At 51.8% G+C, this 19,783-nt stretch overlaps 1 protein-coding gene across 5 annotated transcripts; it reads left to right on the top strand.

Moving 5' to 3' along the window:
- Positions 1 to 1,881: 1,881 nt before the first annotated feature.
- Positions 1,882 to 19,777, top strand: EPHA1 (EPH receptor A1). Of its 5 annotated transcripts, none has more exons than XM_063642315.1 (18): positions 1,882 to 2,035; positions 3,095 to 3,162; positions 9,274 to 9,555; positions 10,828 to 11,023; positions 11,467 to 11,622; positions 11,935 to 12,279; positions 12,432 to 12,559; positions 12,810 to 12,960; positions 13,222 to 13,318; positions 13,534 to 13,592; positions 14,388 to 14,513; positions 15,399 to 15,584; positions 15,721 to 15,782; positions 15,889 to 16,095; positions 16,562 to 16,711; positions 17,045 to 17,238; positions 19,139 to 19,294; positions 19,379 to 19,777. In XM_063642315.1, exons 1-18 carry the CDS (start codon positions 1,954 to 1,956, stop codon positions 19,455 to 19,457), a joined length of 2,724 nt encoding a protein of 907 aa, XP_063498385.1. In that variant the 5' UTR covers positions 1,882 to 1,953; the 3' UTR covers positions 19,458 to 19,777. The 5 variants fall into 5 exon arrangements, with proteins under 5 accessions (XP_063498385.1, XP_055140311.1, XP_063498386.1 ...); XM_055284336.2 differs by having other exon boundaries at positions 10,828 to 11,230; XM_055284337.2 differs by lacking the exon at positions 1,882 to 2,035 and adding an exon at positions 2,087 to 2,252 and having other exon boundaries at positions 10,828 to 11,230.
- Positions 19,778 to 19,783: the final 6 nt, after the last annotated feature.

Here is a 19,783-nt window from a genome sequence, read left to right as displayed (position 1 = left end):
AAAAGCATGTAAGTGTGGGAGTAGAGGGAGAGAGGGAGGGAAAAATACACGATGGTGTGTACACAGTGAGGAGGCAATCCTGGGAGGACTTACAAGAAACAGTTGATGGTGGTTAACTTGGGGAACAGAAATTAGAGTGTTGGAGGGCAGAGGGTTCTACTTTCCATTTTGTTTCTGTATGTTCAACATGAATTTCCTAACCACTGTACATGAATTACATTTATTTATGCAAATAAGGATAGTCTGAGCCAAGAACTGATGGGCCGTGTTTGTCATATACGTATCTGCATAAGAAAGAAAAAAAAAAAAAAAAAAACCTGAGAAGCATTAAATTTTGAAACTGAGAAAAAGCACCTATAATCCACCACTTCCCTTCATTCACAGTACCAAAATGTGCAACAATGTAAATGATAGAAAAATTATGACCCATTTACCCAAATGGGATGGAGCCAAGGAGGGGTGAAAGAAGGAGGGGCCAGGAGTGGACCCCAGCCTCTTTAGTAAATGCATCACTTCCCTTTGAGCCACTGTGACCCCTGTGTGTACCTTGCCTGGGGTCCACTCCTGCCTGCCATTTCAATCATCTGTGCAATGATTTATGTCTCAACCCCCAGCATCCCCAAAGTAATAGCTTATATAGGGCAAGACATTGTCCTTTTGTTCTCAGGTGCTTCTAGAGCTTCCTGCATGCATAGTAGAAACTGAACAAACATTTACTAAATAGAATATAAGAAAGTCTCTGCAGAGCACAGTAACTCAGGCCTGTAATTCCAGGACTTTGGGAGGCAGAGGCAGGGAGATCACTTGAGATCAGGAGGGATCACTTGAGGTCAGGAGTTCGAGACCAGCCTGGCTAACGTGGTGAAACCCCGTCTCTACTAAAAATAGAAAAATTAGCTGGGTGTGGTGGTGCACGCTTGACGCTTGTAATCCCAGTTACTCGGGAGGCTGAGGCAGGAGGATCGTTTGAACCTGGGAGGCGGAGGTTGCAGTGAGCCAAGATTGCACCACTGCACTCCAGCCTGGGCCACAGAGTGAGACTCCGTCTCAAAAAAGAAAAAGAATATAAGGAAGTCTGCAAGAAAGTGAGAGGGCACGTGGCTTGACACCACTAAGATGGGTTAAAATATCCTTCCCTGCCACCTGTGGCTGGAACCTTAACCAGATATTCATGTCTGCTGTGTAAGTGCATGTCAAGGTTCAAACTCCTTTTCTTGTTTACCCAGCCCTGGCCCGCACCTGCCTTTCTGCCCTGATTCCCAAGACAAATTCTGCGCCCCAGCAGTCAAACTGGTCCATTCACCACTCCCTGGGCGCATCTTGAGGCTCCCTGCCTTCAGGCCCTTGCTGGTGCCTTTCCCAATCTCTGCCACTGAAAACCCAGGTCACACCAGCTCTCCCTGAAGACTCAACTAATGTGCCCCGATAACTGGGCTTGCTTCCTCTTCTAACCTCCAGATGCTTCACTGCGGGTTGTACCCCACCTTGCATTGTAGTCATCTAAGCCTCCCCTGCTAGAGGGTGAAGATATGACTCTTACCCCTGCCTTTCCTGGTCCTATTACCCAGCTCTGGGGCCTGCACAAACAGAGAAAGAGGAATACAGGAGTGTAATTCAAGTCAGAGGTAGAATTAGGTTAAAAGCTGAATCAAGATTGGGTTGAGTTTAGGATTAGAATTGGGAAAAGGTTCGTCAATTCTTAATCCCACCTACTAGGCGGCGCCCGCAGTCTCATTAGGGTCAAGACGTCTCCGGTTCTTGAATTTGATTACCAGTCTAGCAAGTTTCTTTCCTGCCCTACTGTCCCTTTAAGAAGGTGAACCAGGTGAGGCCGGGACTCCGCCCCCGGCGCTGGCCCCGCCCCCCGCCCCCGCCCGGCCCGCCCGGCTCGCCCAGTCCCTTGCAACCTGGCCCTGCCATCCGGGCCACTGTCCCAGCTCCCGGCCCGCAGCCATGGAGCGGCGCTGGCCCCTGGGGCTAGGGCTGGTGCTGCTGCTCTGCGCCCCGCTGCCCCCGGGGGCGCGCACCAAGGAAGGTACCGACCCCCGCCCCCGCGCCCCCAACCCCCGCGCCCGCGCCCCCGCCCCCGCCCCTTCCCGGGGCCGGGCCAGCACCCCCCTGCAGAAGCCGGCATTCCTCGGGAGGCCATGTTCCCCGCGACCCTCGCCAGCTCTCTCGCTGTGCCCGACCGCCAGGCTATCGACTGTCCAGGCCCATCTTTGGTCTTTAACCCCAAGCGGCTGCTCTCCCGGGTCAGTCACCCCCACTCCCGCAGGCCAGCAATCTGCGCCTGGGAGTGGGGAGGGAATTCCGGACCCTTGCCAGGAAGCAGCACCTGCACCCGCACCCCTGCCTGCATTCCCAGACAGTCCCAGCTTCAGGTGCCCGCCCCAGAGATCTGAGCCCTTGGAAGTTGAAGGTGGGAAGTCGCCTCCTGCCAACCTAGGCCAGGGACAGAGGGACCTGCCTCCGGGAGAAGGGTTAGGACTGACGCCACAGGGGTTCCCAGTTGTACGAGTCGAATATTCCATGTGAAAGTTGGAACACCCTCTCCGGCCCTACTCCCCACCACTTCCCAGGCAAGCAGCTGTGCCTCTTATCCCCACTTCACGGCTCTGATCACTGGCCAGGTCAGGCCAAAGCAGGCTTCGGACAGTGGAGGTGAGCCTCCCTACCACGAAACCCCTTCCGAGGTCCCCGGTCCACCCTGCCCACTCCTGGCTAGCAGAGGTGAGCTCCTCCTGCCCTCCACCCGTTCCAATCCTGCAGCTGATGGGTGTCCCAGGCCGCAGCAGCCTGGGTAACTGAGCGTCTTGTGGGGCTGCTCTTCTTGCATTGACTTTGGTCAAAGACCCAGCGCTCCAACCCTTGTCCCACTCTGCCTGCCTTCCTTCACACACAGAAAGAAGAGTTGAAATCCCCGGAGCTCTTCACCCCTCAGTCCTGAGCCATTTTTCTCCCCTAAGCCTCAGGAAGTTACAGCTTTTAGGAACAGGATGTTGCAGCCTGGGGCTAGGGCCCCAGAATGAGGAATGTGGGCTGCAGGGGCACCTCCTCCCCAGAGGTAACAGACTTCTTTTCTCCCCACTCTCAGTTACTCTGATGGACACAAGCAAGGCACAGGGAGAGCTGGGCTGGCTGCTGGATCCCCCAAAAGATGGGGTAAGTGTCAGAAGAGGGAAGGATCTTGGAAGACTCCTGAAGGCCAGTGGGAAATGGGGTGGAGAGGGTGGGTGGAGGAACAGAGAAAAGAGCAGGAAAAACTGGAAGTGTCTCCTCAGGGAGGGGGAGAGGAGGCTGAGTCAGAGCATCCTCAATGGGACAAGGGGTGGGGGGGTCAGACTTCACCCCAAGATGAACGCTTGAATGGCCTGGCTCCTCCAGTGAATACTTGGGAATATTGTGAATACAAGCTGATACTTATGAGGGGGAGAGGAGCTCACATGCCCGGGGAGAGAATGCGCCATGCTGGGGATGGTTGAAGGCTGAGACCAGTGCTTTGCTTGGGGAGAGATAGAAAAGGCAGAAAAGCATCCTCAATCTGAGATCTATTCATCCCAGTGAAGTTGCATTGATAGGTTTCAGGGGGTGGGGAAACCCCATGAATGTGTACTCTAAATTCTGTATATGTAAGCGGGCATTTTTTTTTCTAGAGAGACCAGCCAAAGCTTTCATCAAATTCTTCAAAGGGTCTTTGACTCCTCCAAAGTTAAAAGCTGCTCCCCTAAAGGTTTCTGAGCCCTTAGCTCATCCTCCAAACCTCCTCAGGCTGACTGCATGCACACCATGCATTCCAGCTGTTTGAAAGTGTCAGAGCTTGTTCCGATTCCCTTCCTTCCTTGGATGTTCCTAAGACTCAGTGAACAGGTTGTGAGTGAGTCTGAGAGAGCATATTCAGACTCAAATGCAAAGAGCACCTCTGATGATGTACAAAAAACCAAACTCAGTTTTTTCCTACTGCACTCTCAACACAAATCACTTCGGTGACCTGTGGTCACCAAAATGTGTGTAGGGATTCCTCTCATGTACAGTCAGTTCTCTGGCAGATTCTTCAGTGGACAGTAGCTGAGTGTCCTCTAATCTTACTCAGTTCTTACACTATCCACCTGGAGATAGCCTCAAGTTGAGGGCCCAGCCCCACAAGACTGCCCCCCTCTAGACACCGATCACAAGTAACAGGGTGTCTCCTATACTTCTGTTCCATCGGCTGTAATCAGGTTTACCTGACCCTCCTCCTCGGGTTCAATTAGTTTGCTAGGATGGCTCACAGAACTCAGGGAAACATTGACTTACATTTACTGGCTTATTATAACAGATATTACAAATGATACCATGAACACCAGATGCATGGGGCAAGGTATAGGTGAAGGAGGCAAGCCACCCTGCAGGGACCTAATCATGTTGGGCTGTCCAGAAGCCCTCCAAACCCCGTCCTTCTGGGCTGTTATGGAGGCTTCATTACATAGGCGTCATTGATTAGATCATTGTCCATTGGTTATCAGCTCAACCTTCAACCTCTACCTTCCCTGGAAGTTGGGGGTGGGGCCAAAAGTCCCAACTCCAATCACAAGGTTGCCTTCTGCCACCCAGGCCTCCCCCACCCCAGTCTAGTTCCCATCCCCGTCAGCCAGCTCATTAGCATATAAAAAGACATTTGTCACTTCGGGGATTTTGAGGGCTTCAGGGGTTGTTTGCCAGGAAATGAGGACAAAGACCAAATATATATTTTACAATTCACGGCACCCTTTCTGCCAGCAGCACAGCTGGCCACAGAACCACAGGAGGCTGCCTAAGTTACTGGTGCATCTACAACGCTGGCTCTGGAACCCCTTCTCTCAGGGTTTCCTTCCTTACCCCAGTACTTGAGACTTCAATCCAGGCTCTGTTTCTGGGGTCAGGGTTACTTGCTTTCTTTCCCTCTGGGTCCTACAGTCCTGGCTCCGTTCTCTGTTCTCCTACAGAGTAGCCTGTAATTAGAGCTAATAGACTAAACCATAGTGGATCCTCCAGGAGGGGCCGTTTGGAAGATCCAACCCTAATAGGTAACTTATCTCATAAACCAGCTAATCACCCACAGTGATAGCTGCAGGTCAGTCTTCTGGCTCCCATGGGCCTTCCTTGGGCCCTTGACACCTTCACCCAAATAACTCCTCCCTAATTTGACTGGAATGGCAGCAAGGCCTCTTTCTCAGCTCAGGCAAAACAGTCCTGCATGCTAGGAGGGCAAGGAGACAGCCAGCAGTCGTACACTCCCACTATCTACCTTGTCCCCCTCCTTCTCTCCATCTTTTCAAAACACACACACACACACACACACACACACACACACACACACGCACATGCAGGCATTCAGGTCCAGAATGCGCCCATGTGGCAGCCAGCAGCGCCTGAGTGATAAGCAAAAGGATCCTTACTGCTGATCCTGGACAGAAGGCATTCAGGTCCAGAATGCACCCATGTGGCAGCCAGCAGCGCCTGAGTGATAAGCAAAAAGATCCTTACTACTGATCCTGGACAGCTGGCTGTCTCCCATCTGTCACTGCTGGAACTGGGAGAGGCAAGTCACAGCTGGGAACATCTGCTTCTCCTGGCTCCAGCTGCAGCCATGGCAATCTGGCTAATGAGCTGCACGTTAACCACCCACCACCCTGCCCACCTGACCCCCGCCAGTGCCTTCCACTTGGGCTTCCCCAGCACAGCCTTCCTTAGGAGCAGACTCTTGGTGCCTTTTTCATTCCAGCTTCCTTGCCTTTTAGACATCCCTTACCCAATCTTTGAACTCCCTAACATAATGCAGAAATATGTGCCTCATAGCAGCTTCTATTTCTGCCCCACCTCACCCCAAATTTTTGATTAATGATTTTTTTTTGCCTTTTCCCAGAGCTGAGGGTAGGGATGAGGGCCCCTGCATTATAATGGAGTAAAAACCTCAGGAAAGTGAACTTTTTAAGGGCCTCAATATATTCTGCATTAAATTATGGGGTTGCAACAAAAATATCAATAGAATACTTTATAGAATTTGAAAGCTTTTGAAAATTCATCTGACAGAGGAAATAAGAATGGTTGAGAAGAGTTTTTGAAGAATGAAATGGGAGACTTGTCTGACAAGCAGATATCAGAACCACAGCTATAACTAAAACATATGTCTTGCACAAGATCACTCAGGTTAATGGGACAGGATAGAAAGTCCAAAAACGAGCCTACATATATGAGATTTTAGTATGTGATAGCATCGGAATTGCAAATCAATATGGAAAGTAACAACTAGTCAATAAACTGACGGTTAGATATTCATAATTTTTTAATAAAAATATAAAGATATATCTCTCCATAGCCAGGTGCGGTGGCTCACGCCTGTAATCCCAGTACTTTGGGAGGCCGAGGCCGGTGGATCATGAGATCAGGAGATAGAGACCATCCTGGCTAATACAGTGAAACCCCGTCTCTACTAAAAATACAAAAAAATTAGCCGGCCACGGTGGTGGGTGCCTGTAGTCCCAGCTACTTGGGAGGCTGAGGCAGGAGAATGGCGTGAACCCGGGGAGAGGTGGAGCTTGCAGTGAGCCAAGATCGTGCCACTGCACTCCAGCCTGGGCAACAGAGCAAGACTCCGTCTCAAAAAAAAAAAAAAAAAAAAAGAAAAAAGAAAAAAAATGATATATCTCTCCATTATACACAAAATTCATTCTAAGAAAACTAAAATCTAAACCTAAAAGCCAACCTACACAAATTTTAGGAGAAAATATAGATCATTATAATCTTGAGATAGGAAAACTTCCCAAGCCAAATATACAACCCAGAAATCATGAAGGGAAATACTGTAGATGTTATTATGTAAGAAATTTACAATGTATGTCCACATCAAAACATCATTAGCAAAGCTAAGTGGTATGGCAGACAGGGAGAAAATATTTGAAACATACATTTGAAGGAAATGATTTGTGTCTATAATATGTTTAAAAAAGAAACTCATCCAACTGAATAATCAAAAGATAATAGAATGTCATGCAAAGGTTATAGACAGATAATTGCATAAACATACAAATAGCCAATGAACAAAAGAGAAATATACAACTTCCTCCTCTAAGAAATGTAAATTAAAATGCTAAGAAGCTGTGTTTTGACCCTAGGATTGGCAAAAAAGCAAAAAGGTTATTAGTATTCTATGTTGATGATGTTTTGAGAAAATGAGCCATCTTGTGTTGCTGGTGGGAGTATAAATTGATAAACCTTTTTTGGAAGACAATTTGACAGTATCTTATAAAACTTGTAGTATGTCTACCCTTTGATATGGCAGTTCCATGGAAACCTTACATCAATCTGTACATTTCTTTAAAAAGAAAAAAAAGAACTAGAAGCTGTCTAAATGTCCAATAATAGGTGAATGACTAAATAAATTATGGCCTTCTTTACAATGGAGTATTACTTATGGATTGCTTAAAAAAAAAAGAAAAGTAAGAAAGCTCTATATACACTTTTGTGGCTATCTTTCAAAGACGTTTTTGAGAGGGAGTCTCGCTTTGTCGCCCATGCTGGAGTGCAGTGGCGAGATCTTGGCTCACTGCAACCTCCACCTCCTGGGTTCAAGCGATTCTCCTGCCTCAGCCTCCCAAGTAGCTGGGATTACAGGCATGTGCCACCACACCCAGCTAATTTTTTTGTATTTTTAGTAGAGACGGGAGGTTTTGCCTTGTTGGCCAGGCTGGTCTTGAACTCCTGACCTCAGGGAATCTGCCTGCCTTGGCCTCCGAAAGTGCTAGGATTACAGGCGTGGGCCACCACTCCCGGCCCTCAAATACTTATTATTTGTGAAAACAGAAAGTAGGTTACAAAATAACACTTGTATGATCCCGTGTTGAAAGCAAAACTCAGAAACGTTCAAGCAGTTCTCTGGAGGCGTTGAAAATGGTCTGGAAAGTTTTGCTAAAAATTGCTGAGAGTGGCTGCCTCTGAGAATGAGAGTGGAAGGATGAGGGTGAGGGAATTAAACTTTATTCTGTGTAAGTCTTTACTTTTTGACTTTTCACAGTAAGCACACAGAGGTATAATGATTAAGAGCATGAATTCTGGAGCCTGGAGTGTCTGGCTCATTTCCCAGCTCTGCCTCTCATAGCTGAGTACCTTGGCAAGTTACTCGACCTCCCCGTGCCTCAGTTTCCTCATGGAAAGTGCTTAAACCGGTGACTGGGCCACGGTAAGCACTATGTTAGTGCTAGCCATTAATATTACTAAGTTTAAAAGTTCTTTTCAGATAAAAGAAGCTAACATCCTGGCCAACGTGGCAAAACCTTGTATTTACTAAAAATACAAATAATTAGCCAGGCGTGGTGGTGCATGCCAGTAATCCCAACTACTCAGGAGGCTGAAGTGGAAGAATCGCTTGAACCTGGGTAGCGGAGGTTATAGTGAGCCAAGATTGTGCCACTGCACTCCAGCTCCAGCCTGGGCGACAGAGCGAGACCTTTGCCTCAGACAAACAAACAAAAAGTTAAGGGGAGTAGATAGTATCTAGATAGTATCAAGAAGTCCAGCCAAATCTGTCAATTGTTGATTTTGATGATGGCTATTATTGAAATATTGGAGAGGGTGGGAATCCCCTGTACAGTTCTGTGCTTGTTCTTACCCTCCAAATCTAAGGGGCTTTAATAATTAAAAATAAATCTTGCGCTGGGTGTTGTGGCTCACATGCTTTGGGAGGCCAAGCAGGAGGATCATCTGAGTCCAGGTGTTTGAGATCAGCCTGGACAGCGTAGCAAGACCTCATCTCTACCAAAAAAAAAAGAAAAAAGAAAAAATAGCTCAGTGTGTTGGCAGGCACCTGTAGTCCCAGCTACTTGGGAGACTGAGCCCAGGAGTTTGAGGCTATAGTGAGCTTTGATTATACCACTGTGCTGCAAACAGAACGAGACCCTGTCTCTGAAACACAAAACATTCATCAATATCCTCTTGAACAAACAGAAGGATTTTGTAAATGAGCTTTGCCTTGGGGGTACCTGACTGTTCTGCTGATGAAATAAATGGACTAGCCTAACTGAAGGAACCAGGATCAACTAGGGATGTTAAGAGACTGTTGTCTTGCCCATCTTATATCCAGGTAAATCCCCAACCCTAAACACTCAGTCTACTGTCCTGGAACTGAGGGGTGGGGCGAGGCAGGACAAGTAGCATAAACCTGAGGGGCTATGACACAGCTGCTTCTCCATCAGCTCTAAAAACCAAGGGTTTGGGGAGCAGGTGATGATCTGGTCCCTGACTCTGATTCCCTCCTTGCAGTGGAGTGAACGGCAACAGATACTGAATGGGACACCCCTGTACATGTACCAGGACTGCCCAATGCAAGGACGCAGAGACACTGACCACTGGCTTCGCTCCAATTGGATCTACCGTGGGGAGGAGGCTTCCCGTGTCCACGTGGAGCTGCAGTTCACCGTGCGAGACTGCAAGAGTTTTCCTGGGGGAGCCGGGCCTCTGGGCTGCAAGGAGACCTTCAACCTTCTGTACATGGAGAGTGATCAGGATGTGGGCATTCAGCTGCGACGACCCTTGTTCCAGAAGGTGCTGCTTCCCTCCATGCCATCTGGGTCCTGGTGCAGATCCCTGCCTGGCTCCTTATTGGGTGCCAGAGAAGGTTGCAGAGACAGGAACAGGGTGCAGAGGTAGAATCATGAAAAGAATTTGGCACTTGAAGGCTGGGCATGGTGGCTCGTGCCTGTAATTCCAGTGCTTTGGGAAACCGATGTGGGAAGATCACTTGAGGCCAGGAGCTTGAGACCAGCCTGGGCAACATAGCAAAACTTCATCTCTGCAAAAAATTGAACATCACCTGGGTATGGTGGCCCATACCTGTAGTCCCAGCTACTCAGGAGGCTGAGGCAGGAGGATCACTTGAGCCCAGGAGTTTGAGGCTGCAGTGATCTATGATTGTGCCACTGCACTCCAGCCTGGGCAACAGAGCAAGATCCTGTCTCTAAAGAAAAAAAGAACAATGTGGCTTTGGAAACCAGAAGGGCTGGATTTGAGTACCTTTTCTGCTGTGCCGTGACTTTGGGGGTGTCATTTAACCTCTCCAGCTTTTGTTGCCTAGTCATAAAATAGTGACAATAATAGGGCCAGCTATGTCTATTTTATAGGCTTTTATAAGCATCCACTGAGATCACAGGAAACCATGGTGGAGGAGGGAAGTGTAGCACAGAGTTATTTAGACTTTTCCTATTGATACCCACGATGTTCATAAGCAACCCACTCCCATAGTATCACTGGAGTCATATGGCAAGACAATTCCCTGCAGGCCAGTACTCTCCAACACATCCCTTTCTTTCCTTCTCAAAAAAACATCCTGGGATGCAGAAGAGTAAGGAGCATTTTATGATAGGATATGCTCTTGTTTCTTCCCAAAGAGAAAATGTTGTAAAATTTGTTACTAGTAATAAATTGATAATGATATGCTCTATAACTCATTATGCTATTGGCACTGGGTTTGGGAATGCCTCTGAATAGTAGAAATTTTATGGACTATAGAGTCCCAATGCCTGGATTCCAGTCCTAGCCCCGTGATGTGGTAGCTGTGTGATCTCATACAAGGTCTTTAACTTCTATTAGCCTTGGTTTCCTCATCTATTAAATAGAGACAATAAGCCATCCCACCTCATAAGAGGATTGCATGAGCTAAATAGCATAATGCACATAAAATGCTTAGCCTGGCACCTCACACATACAAGGCTCATTGTTCATGATTGTGGAAAGTATTAAGCAAACAATTGTTTCTGTTACGTGGGAAAGAGGCAGGACTTTGCCATTGCTCCCTTTTCTTCCCCATCCTCTACCCAGGTAACCACGGTGGCTGCAGACCAGAGCTTCACCATTCGAGACCTTGCATCTGGCTCCATGAAGCTGAATGTGGAGCGCTGCTCTCTGGGCCGCCTGACCCGCCGTGGCCTCTACCTCGCTTTCCACAACCCCGGTGCATGTGTGGCCCTGGTGTCTGTCCGGGTCTTCTACCAGCGCTGTCCTGAAACCTTGAATGGTTTGGCCCAATTCCCTGACACTCTGCCTGGCCCCGCTGGGTTGGTGGAAGTGGCAGGGACCTGCTTGCCCCACGCGCGGGCTAGCCCCAGGCCCTCAGGTGCACCCCGCATGCACTGCAGCCCTGATGGCGAGTGGCTGGTGCCTGTAGGACGGTGCCACTGTGAGCCTGGCTATGAGGAAGGTGGCAGTGGCGAGGAATGTATTGGTAAGAATGGAGGCGGTGAGAATCTGAGGAACCACTCGGGAGGATTGCAGGAGCACCCGGCAGAGAAAGAGGCCAGTGCTCCGCCTCAGTGGGTTTTTAACCTGAGTGTCCCAGAGCAGCGGACACACACATGCAGAGATGTTTCCAGTAGAAGGGATTGGGGCAGGAAGGGGTGGTGGTGGTTCTGCCTGTAAAAACATTTACAGAACCACTGCTCTGTTGCTTTCTCTCTCCAGCCTGCCCTAGCGGCTCCTACCGGACGGACATGGACACACCCCATTGTCTCACGTGCCCCCAGCACAGCACTGCTGAGTCTGAGGGGGCCACCATCTGTACCTGTGAGAGCGGCCATTACAGAGCTCCCGGGGAGGGCCCCCAGGTGGCATGCACAGGTGAGTCCAGGGGGTGGGGCATGGCCATCTGGAGGGAAGGGCTGGATCTTTGCTGAGACTTTGTCAGGGTTGGATTTTTCCAGAGCTTGTCAGATATTGGAGATGGTCCAGGGTGTCAGGCACTTTTAGCCCCTGCCCTGGCACCCTGCTCTCCCTAGAAGAATGCAGAGATGTAGTCAAACCCAGTAGAAATCAAATCTCCCCAAGAGGACTTCAGAGGACATTGAGAATTGGGTGGTGGTGGAGGCCGGGGATCAGCAGCTCAGGTGACAGCAAGGTCGGCTTCTACTGATGGCTCCTCTTCTCCCACAGGTCCCCCCTCGGCCCCCCGAAACCTGAGCTTCTCTGCCTCAGGGACTCAGCTCTCCCTGCATTGGGAACCCCCAGCAGATACGGGGGGACGCCAGGATGTCAGATACAATGTGAGGTGTTCCCAGTGTCAGGGCACAGCACAGGACGGAGGGCCCTGCCAGCCCTGTGGGGTGGGCGTGCACTTCTCGCCAGGGGTCCAGGGGCTCACCACACCTGCAGTGCATGTCAATGGCCTTGAACCTTATGCCAACTACACCTTTAACGTGGAAGCCCAAAATGGAGTGTCAGGGCTGGGCAGCTCTGGCCATGCGAGCACCTCAGTCAGCATCAGCATGGGGCATGCAGGTGAGAGGCTGAGAGGGGCTGGGACAGGGACCTGGTGGAGACAGAAGGGCTTAAGACCACAGGACAAATTGATGGGCAGGAAGCCACAGAAAAGTTACTAAGGTTGTTTCCTTTTTCCTTACCTACCCAACCTTATCCCTCTGGACCCCCAGAGTCACTGTCAGGCCTGTCTCTGAGACTGGTGAAGAAAGAACCGAGGCAACTAGAGCTGACCTGGGCGGGGTCCCGGCCCCGAAGCCCTGGAGCAAACCTGAGCTATGAGCTGCACGTGCTGAACCAGGTCAGGATGCTACTGAGAGATGGTCTTCAGTGTCCATGCCCGGGCACACCCCAGCATTCCTAGCTGGGGGTGTGGGGTGGGAGGAATCCACCCAAAGTCCACTGTGTGGCTTTCTCAGGACAAACGTCTATGAAGAACCCTGTCCTAACCATTCTGCTTTCCAGCCCCTCCCCATGTGCTCTGATGCTGTCCATCACATCCCCCCGGCTCTGGCTCAGCACTGCCCGCTTAATGCAACTCCAACCCACAGGGTGAAGAACGGTACCAGATGGTTCTAGAACCCAGGGTCTTACTGACAGAGCTGCAGCCTGACACCACATACATCGTCAGAGTCCGAATGCTGACCCCACTGGGTCCTGGCCCTTTCTCCCCTGATCATGAGTTTCGGACCAGCCCACCAGGTGGGGTATCTTGTGCTCTGCCCCAACACACATACACCTGTTGCCCCACTGAGGCAACTCAGCTCCTGTTCCACGTAGCGACCCTTCCTCTTCCTCTACACACATGCACACACGCTCCCTTCTTCCGGGGCTAGGGGACAGACGCCGACCTGATGCACACTGAAAGATCTGACCCTAGGTGTACCCAGGGCCCTGCCCTTTAACCCCCTCATTCCTACGGACTGTGAGTCCCAACACTTCCTCATCCCTTTGTGCCTACAGTGTCCAGGGGGCTGACTGGAGGAGAGATCGTGGCCATCATCTTTGGGCTGCTGCTTGGTGCAGCCTTGCTGCTTGGGATTCTCGTTTTCCGATCCAGGTGCCAGCTCCTGCCCCCTCCCCAACCACCAGCCCTGGGTCAGAAGCCCCTGACTGCAGCCCCAACGACCTTCCCATCCCCTAGTACCAAAGCTCAGCGAGTTCTCACACCCATCCTGCACTCCCATCCCGTTTCTGGGGAAGATTCAGCCAGAGCCCCTCGGCCCCCTGAGGTGGTCCTGGGGCCCTGAAGGAGCTGGTCCCCAACCCCCGCAGGAGAGCCCAGCGGCAGAGGCAGCAGAGGCAGCGTGACCGCACCACCGATGTGGATCGAGGTGAGTCGGGTGCACCTGCATGTGTCCCCACATGCGTGCGCACACCTGTGTGTGTGCGTGTGTGTGTGTGTGTTGGGAGGTGCCACTGGGAAGGGATCAAGGGACACATTTGCTAGGCTAACTCTGGGGGCACATGTGGGGTTTGTTGTCCCCAGAGCTCTTGTATTTTGCTACCTAATTAACTTTGGTTAATTAACTTTGTACTGATAGCCCTCCAGTGGCTCTGATGCAATTATCTGTTACTGTCCATCCGCTGCTGGTGCCGCTGTCTTGTCACCTTGGGCTCTGGACAGCCCTCCCCATCCTGGAGGCCAGGCCTGTGGGCCGAGGCCAGGTGGGAGGAGGATTGACATCCTCCGAGGCTTATGAGCTTCTTGCTTGTCACCTCATTAGGTGACCCACAAAGAGGAGTGAGTGGTCCATCCGGGCAACCGGGGTGGGAGCCATGCGCGGCTCTGTCTGGGAATGTGAATGAGGTGCTACTGACCAGAGCAGTGTGGGGACTGGCCGCTGAGAAGATTGGGCAACTCAGGCAGCAAATATGCTCTTCGGGTGTGGATCCTGGCCACCGCCCTGGACCTTGTGGAGTGAGGACAGCAGAGCTTGGAGCATAGACAGGGAGAAGAAAGGCTTAGTTGCTAAATGGAGACTTTCTCCCACCTCAGCCCAAACAGGAGTCACCTTGGGAAACAGGGAAGTGTGGAGAAGTGTGTGGTCCGCTGCTGGCCCTTCTCCTGACCCCCATACTCCTAAGCCCTGATGTTGCTGCTCCCCAACCCCATGTTCTGCCCATAGAGGACAAGCTGTGGCTGAAGCCCTATGTGGACCTCCAGGCATACGAGGACCCTGCACAGGGAGCCTTGGACTTTACCCGGGAGCTCGATCCAGCGTGGCTGATGGTAGACACTGTCATAGGAGAAGGTGGGTCCTGCTGTGCACCGCAGCAGACCCCCCCGTGTGGGGCAGCACAGAGCCACCAGCAGGCCCCTTCCTTCCAGCGCTTCCCTGGGGAGCCCAGCTGGCTTCTCTGGTCCAAGAGTTTCCAGATGTACTCACTCTCTGCTCTGCTCTGTATCCTCTCTTTGAACCATTGTGTTCTTGTTAAAAACCCCTCATCAGGTGCCCTGGAGCAACCCCTGTCTCCTACGCACTTGCTTCTGTGGTTTTGGAGTTTCTGATAAAGGGCATTAAACACGTTGTTTTCATCCACAGAGGTGTTGCTGTGCTGAGGGTCCGGATGTTCTCTGATGATGCCCAAATGTAGGAGTCATTCCCTCCCTAGCCTGGCATTCCACCCCATCAGAGGCCCAGTGTCCTTGGGCTGCCCTGTTCCCTTGGGTCACCAGAGGAAATGGATCTCAGTGGAGAACAAAGCTTGGTGGTGTCCTTGCCAATTGTGCAGTTGAGCCAGGCAAGCTGGGACCAGCGGAGCTCACAGAAGAGAGGCGGCCATAGCCAGCGTCCCTGCCACTTGGGTACTAGCCCCGCACTGGCTTGCTCTTCATGAGCACGGCCCAGTCCCGTTCCACAGGGTTCATTCACCCTGCAGTTGCCGAGCCCGCCTATTGTGAGCCAAGAACTGTGCAAACACTGGGAGACAGTGGTAAATAGGTCACGGCATTGCACTCCAGCTCCAGACTCTGACCTTCCCCAGGAAGGACAGCCCACGCCCTGTCCCAGGAAGGGACAGTCCACGCTTGTGATTCTCCAGAAAAGAAAAGGGCCGGAGGACTGGAGGGGTTGCTGCCTGTCCCCCGGAGGAGCCCTGCAGTGCATCGGGCCACAGCCTGTTTTCTTTCTACCCAGGAGAGTTTGGGGAAGTGTATCGAGGGACCCTGAGGCTCCCCAGCCAGGACTGCAAGACTGTGGCCATTAAGACTTTAAAAGACACATCCCCAGGTGGCCAGTGGTGGAACTTCCTTCGAGAGGCAACTATCATGGGCCAGTTTAGCCACCCGCACATTCTGCATCTGGAAGGCGTTGTCACAAAGAGTATGAGGAGTGGTCTCCCTCAGCTGGGGGCGGGAAATGCAGGAAGGAGGGGTGAAACCACTGGAAGTGGAGGGAGGATGTGTGGCCAAGGGCAGGAAGCCCGGTTCTGAGTGTGATATGTGTGTCTGGGTCTCAGGAAAGCCAATCATGATCATCACAGAATTTATGGAGAATGGAGCCCTGGATGCCTTCCTGAGGGTGAGGAGGGCAGAGGACTAGCTGGGGAGGGGCATGCACCATGGTGCCCTGGGCACTTGGAGGAGACCTGGCCCATCCCCTGACTCACCCACTCACCCTGCTGTAGGAGCGGGAGGACCAGCTGGTCCCTGGGCAGCTAGTGGCCATGCTGCAGGGCATAGCATCTGGCATGAACTACCTCAGTAATCACAATTATGTCCACCGGGACCTGGCTGCCAGAAACATCTTGGTGAATCAAAACCTGTGCTGCAAGGTGTCTGACTTTGGCCTGACTCGCCTCCTGGATGACTTTGATGGCACATACGAAACCCAGGTTAGAGCCCGGTACAAACCCAGTGCACATTCACATTGCCCCATAACATGCCATTCATACAGTCACGTGTATATAAGCACAAAGACTTGGCCAGGCACGGTGGCTCACACCTGTAATCCCAGTACTTTGGGAGGCCGAAGCGGGTGGATCAGGAGGTCAGGAGATCGAGACCAGCCTGGCCAACATGATGAAACCCTGTCTCTACTAAAAATACAAAAAAATTAGCTGGGCATGGTGGCGGGTACCTGTAGTCCCAGCTACTCAGGAGGCTGAGGCAGGAGAATCGCTTGAACCCGGGAGGTGGAGGTTGCAGTGAGCCGAGATCATGCCACTGCACTGCAGCCTAGCAACAGAGCGAGACTCCGTCTCAAAAAAAAATAAAATAAAAATACAGTAAAAGAAGCACAAAGACTCGTGCTCAGGTGGACACCATAATTTTCCGTCCCTGACCCACGTGCCTTCTTAGGGAGGAAAGATCCCTATCCGTTGGACAGCCCCTGAAGCCATTGCCCATCGGATCTTCACCACGGCCAGCGATGTGTGGAGCTTTGGGATTGTGATGTGGGAGGTGCTGAGCTTTGGGGACAAGCCTTATAGGGAGATGAGCAATCAGGAGGTGAGCCCAGAATATTCTTCCTCATCTCATCTCCAACTCACACCTCTTATTCCCTCCCAAGGTCCTCCCATGGCCTTTTCCTGCAAATATCTTTATTTATTCATGACCTTCAGTTTTTCTGTACTCCTGGCTCCTCTGGTCCTTCACCTCATGCCCTGCTCTCTTTACTCCTCCCACCCTGATCCTCCCACTGTGATCCTCCCACCCTGGTCCTCCCACCTCCTCCCATCCTGCCTAGGATCTCCACTGCAACTATCTTGTGTGACTGTCAGTTTCTCATGGGCCTCCAGGTTAGCTTGCTACTCTAGAGCATCCTCCTGTCCCGCCGTGCAGGTTATGAAGAGCATTGAGGATGGGTACCGGTTGCCCCCTCCTGTGGACTGCCCTGCCCCTCTGTATGAGCTCATGAAGAACTGCTGGGCATATGACCGTGCCAGCCGGCCACACTTCCAGAAGCTTCAGGCACATTTGGAGCAACTGCTTGCCAACCCCCACTCCCTGCGGACCATTGCCAACTTTGACCCCAGGTAACCATGCGGGGGAAGTCACTAGGGAACCCAGAGGCAGTGCTAGGAGAGTAGAAATGGGCATTCAGCCACATCCTCTGAGTGCTGGGCCTGGGGAGCTCTGGACCAAGTCCAGGGTATGAGGCAAGACGTGCCCTTGGGGAGAGCCCAAGAGGTCAGCTTTAGATAATGCATTATTTGCAGAAAATCAGTTATGGCTGGGCCCCAGTTCCCTCACTTCACCTGGGCTCGGGGGTGGGGGGGCCCATCTTTCCCTTCTCAGGCTGCCTCACCTAGGACACTCCCGGAGCCATCGTTGCCAATCCCACTGCGTTGTACTGTGGCCCATTCTTGGGATGCATCCCCTTCCCCATAGAAATATTTCTACATGTGAAGGAAAGGGTCATCCATTCATGAAGTTTTGGAGGACCTACTGGTGCAAGCTGTTTGCTGGACATTGGAGATACAGCTGCACTTATTACCTGGTACCTGCTCCAGGGAGCTTGGGCAGCCAGGCTGGGGTGGGGTAGGCAGGAGCAGCCTTGCAGGGTGTGGGAAGGCTCCTGGATCACATGGCTAGTCTGCGGGGAGCTGAGGGCTGGTAGGTTGCAGATAGTGCAGGATGACTGCGGCATCATGCTTAGGAATAGCAGCCATGAGGCTGGAGAGACAACCAGTCAACACAAAGAGAACCAGCCCTGTTGAGAAGTTTGGACTTTACCCTGAGTGCAGAGAACTTTTTTTTTTTCTCCACCCCAAGACGGAGTCTTGCTCTGTCGCCCAGGCTGGAGTAACGTGGCGCAATGTCAGCTCACTGCAACCTCCACCTCCAGGGTTCAAGTGATTCTCCTGTCTCGGCCTCCTGAGTAGCTGGGATTACACGCACATACCACCATGGCCGGCTAATTTTTGTATTTTTAGTAGAAATGGGGTTTCACCATGTTGGCCAGGCTGGTCTCGAACTCCTGACCTCATGATCTGCCCACCTTGGCCTCCCAAAGTGCTGGGATTACAGGCGTGGGCCACCTTGCCTGGCCTGGAGAACCAATTCTTAAAAACTGTCCACAGGAGCAGGGGACATGGTCAGAGCTGCATTTTACCAGAAGTATGGCCTGAGTGTAGAGAATGAACTGATGGGGGTGGGGGGGGGAGCGCTCACATTGGGGAAGCAGGCAAGGCTGTTCTTCAAGTGCTTTATTGGGTAGCCAGCCTGGCCAACTGGCCTCTGTATCCAACCACCATATATAACCTTGTTTCTGGGAGAAAACATGCTCTAAGTTCCAACTTTTGAAACTATCTTTTGGAGCGCAACTCCCTCATACACTGGAGACTGCATGTGCTAATCTTTCTGGAATGCTGGATATTTTTTCCCCCAGCAGATTTACTTTGCTGATGGTTTTTGGCTCTGGCGAGCTTTAGTACAGGAACACTCATTGTATTGTGGGTGTCAGAGTGCAAGAATAACAGCCAAAGTTGAAGGTGGTGAGGAAGGACTGCTCCCACAACTCAAGCAGCCACTATGGAAAAAGGCAGGACCACGCCCTGGTGCCAGGCCTCTGTTCTCCTACTTTCAGCTTCCTCTCAGACAGGAGACTTCCATGTCTTAACCAGCCCTCAGTCAGGTGCCCAGAACCGGCCACTCCAGCAGACCGGCTGGTGATCCCCTTCTGTTGGGGATTCCCAGGACAGTCCCTTTCTCTAGGCCTGTCGACACAGCAGGACTGTCAGCCAGTCCACTGTTGTGAGCACACCAGGAAACAGGCCAGGAAGTGGGCTCAGAAATAATGGTGGGTCAGTCCACAGTCTAGATGATCTCTGTGCCCAGACACCGAACTTCACTGCTGGCTGCTGATGCTCGGAGGCGAAGGCCAGCCACATCAGCCCGTGTACCCGCTGTGACTGACGTGCCCATATCCCACAGGGTGACTCTTCGCCTGCCTAGCCTGAGCGGCTCAGATGGGATTCCGTATCGAAGCGTCTCTGAGTGGCTCGAGTCCATACGCATGAAACGCTACATCCTGCACTTCCACTCGGCTGGGCTGGACACCATGGAGTGTGTGCTGGAGCTGACCGCTGAGTAAGGAGCTGGAGCTGTCTGGGCAGGGGAGGGCTGCGGGGGCGGGGCCTCCGGACTCATGCCCCCACCCTTCCTTGCCCACAGGGACCTGACGCAGATGGGAATCACACTGCCCGGGCACCAGAAGCGCATTCTTTGCAGTATTCAGGGATTCAAGGACTGAGCCCTCCTCTCACCCCATGCCCAATCAGGGAGCAAGGAGCAAGGACGGGGCCAAGGTCGCTCACGGTCACTCCCTGCGCCCCTTCCCACAACCTGCCAGACTAGGCTATCGGTGCTGCTCCTGCCCACTTTCAGGAGAACCCTGCTCTGCACCCCAGAAAACCTCTTTGTTTTAAAAGGGAGGTGGGGGTAGAAGTGAAAGGATGATCATGGGAGGGAGTTGAGGGGCTAATATATATACATACATACACATATATATTTTTGTAAATAAACGGGAACTGATTTTCTGCCTCCATCCCACCCATGAGGGCTGTAGGCACTACAAAA

The sequence above is a fragment of the Symphalangus syndactylus genome, chromosome 6 (genome assembly GCF_028878055.3).
Source record: "Symphalangus syndactylus isolate Jambi chromosome 6, NHGRI_mSymSyn1-v2.1_pri, whole genome shotgun sequence".
Taxonomy (NCBI): Eukaryota; Metazoa; Chordata; class Mammalia; order Primates; family Hylobatidae; genus Symphalangus; species Symphalangus syndactylus.
This window is presented reverse-complemented; position numbering and strand designations above follow the sequence as displayed.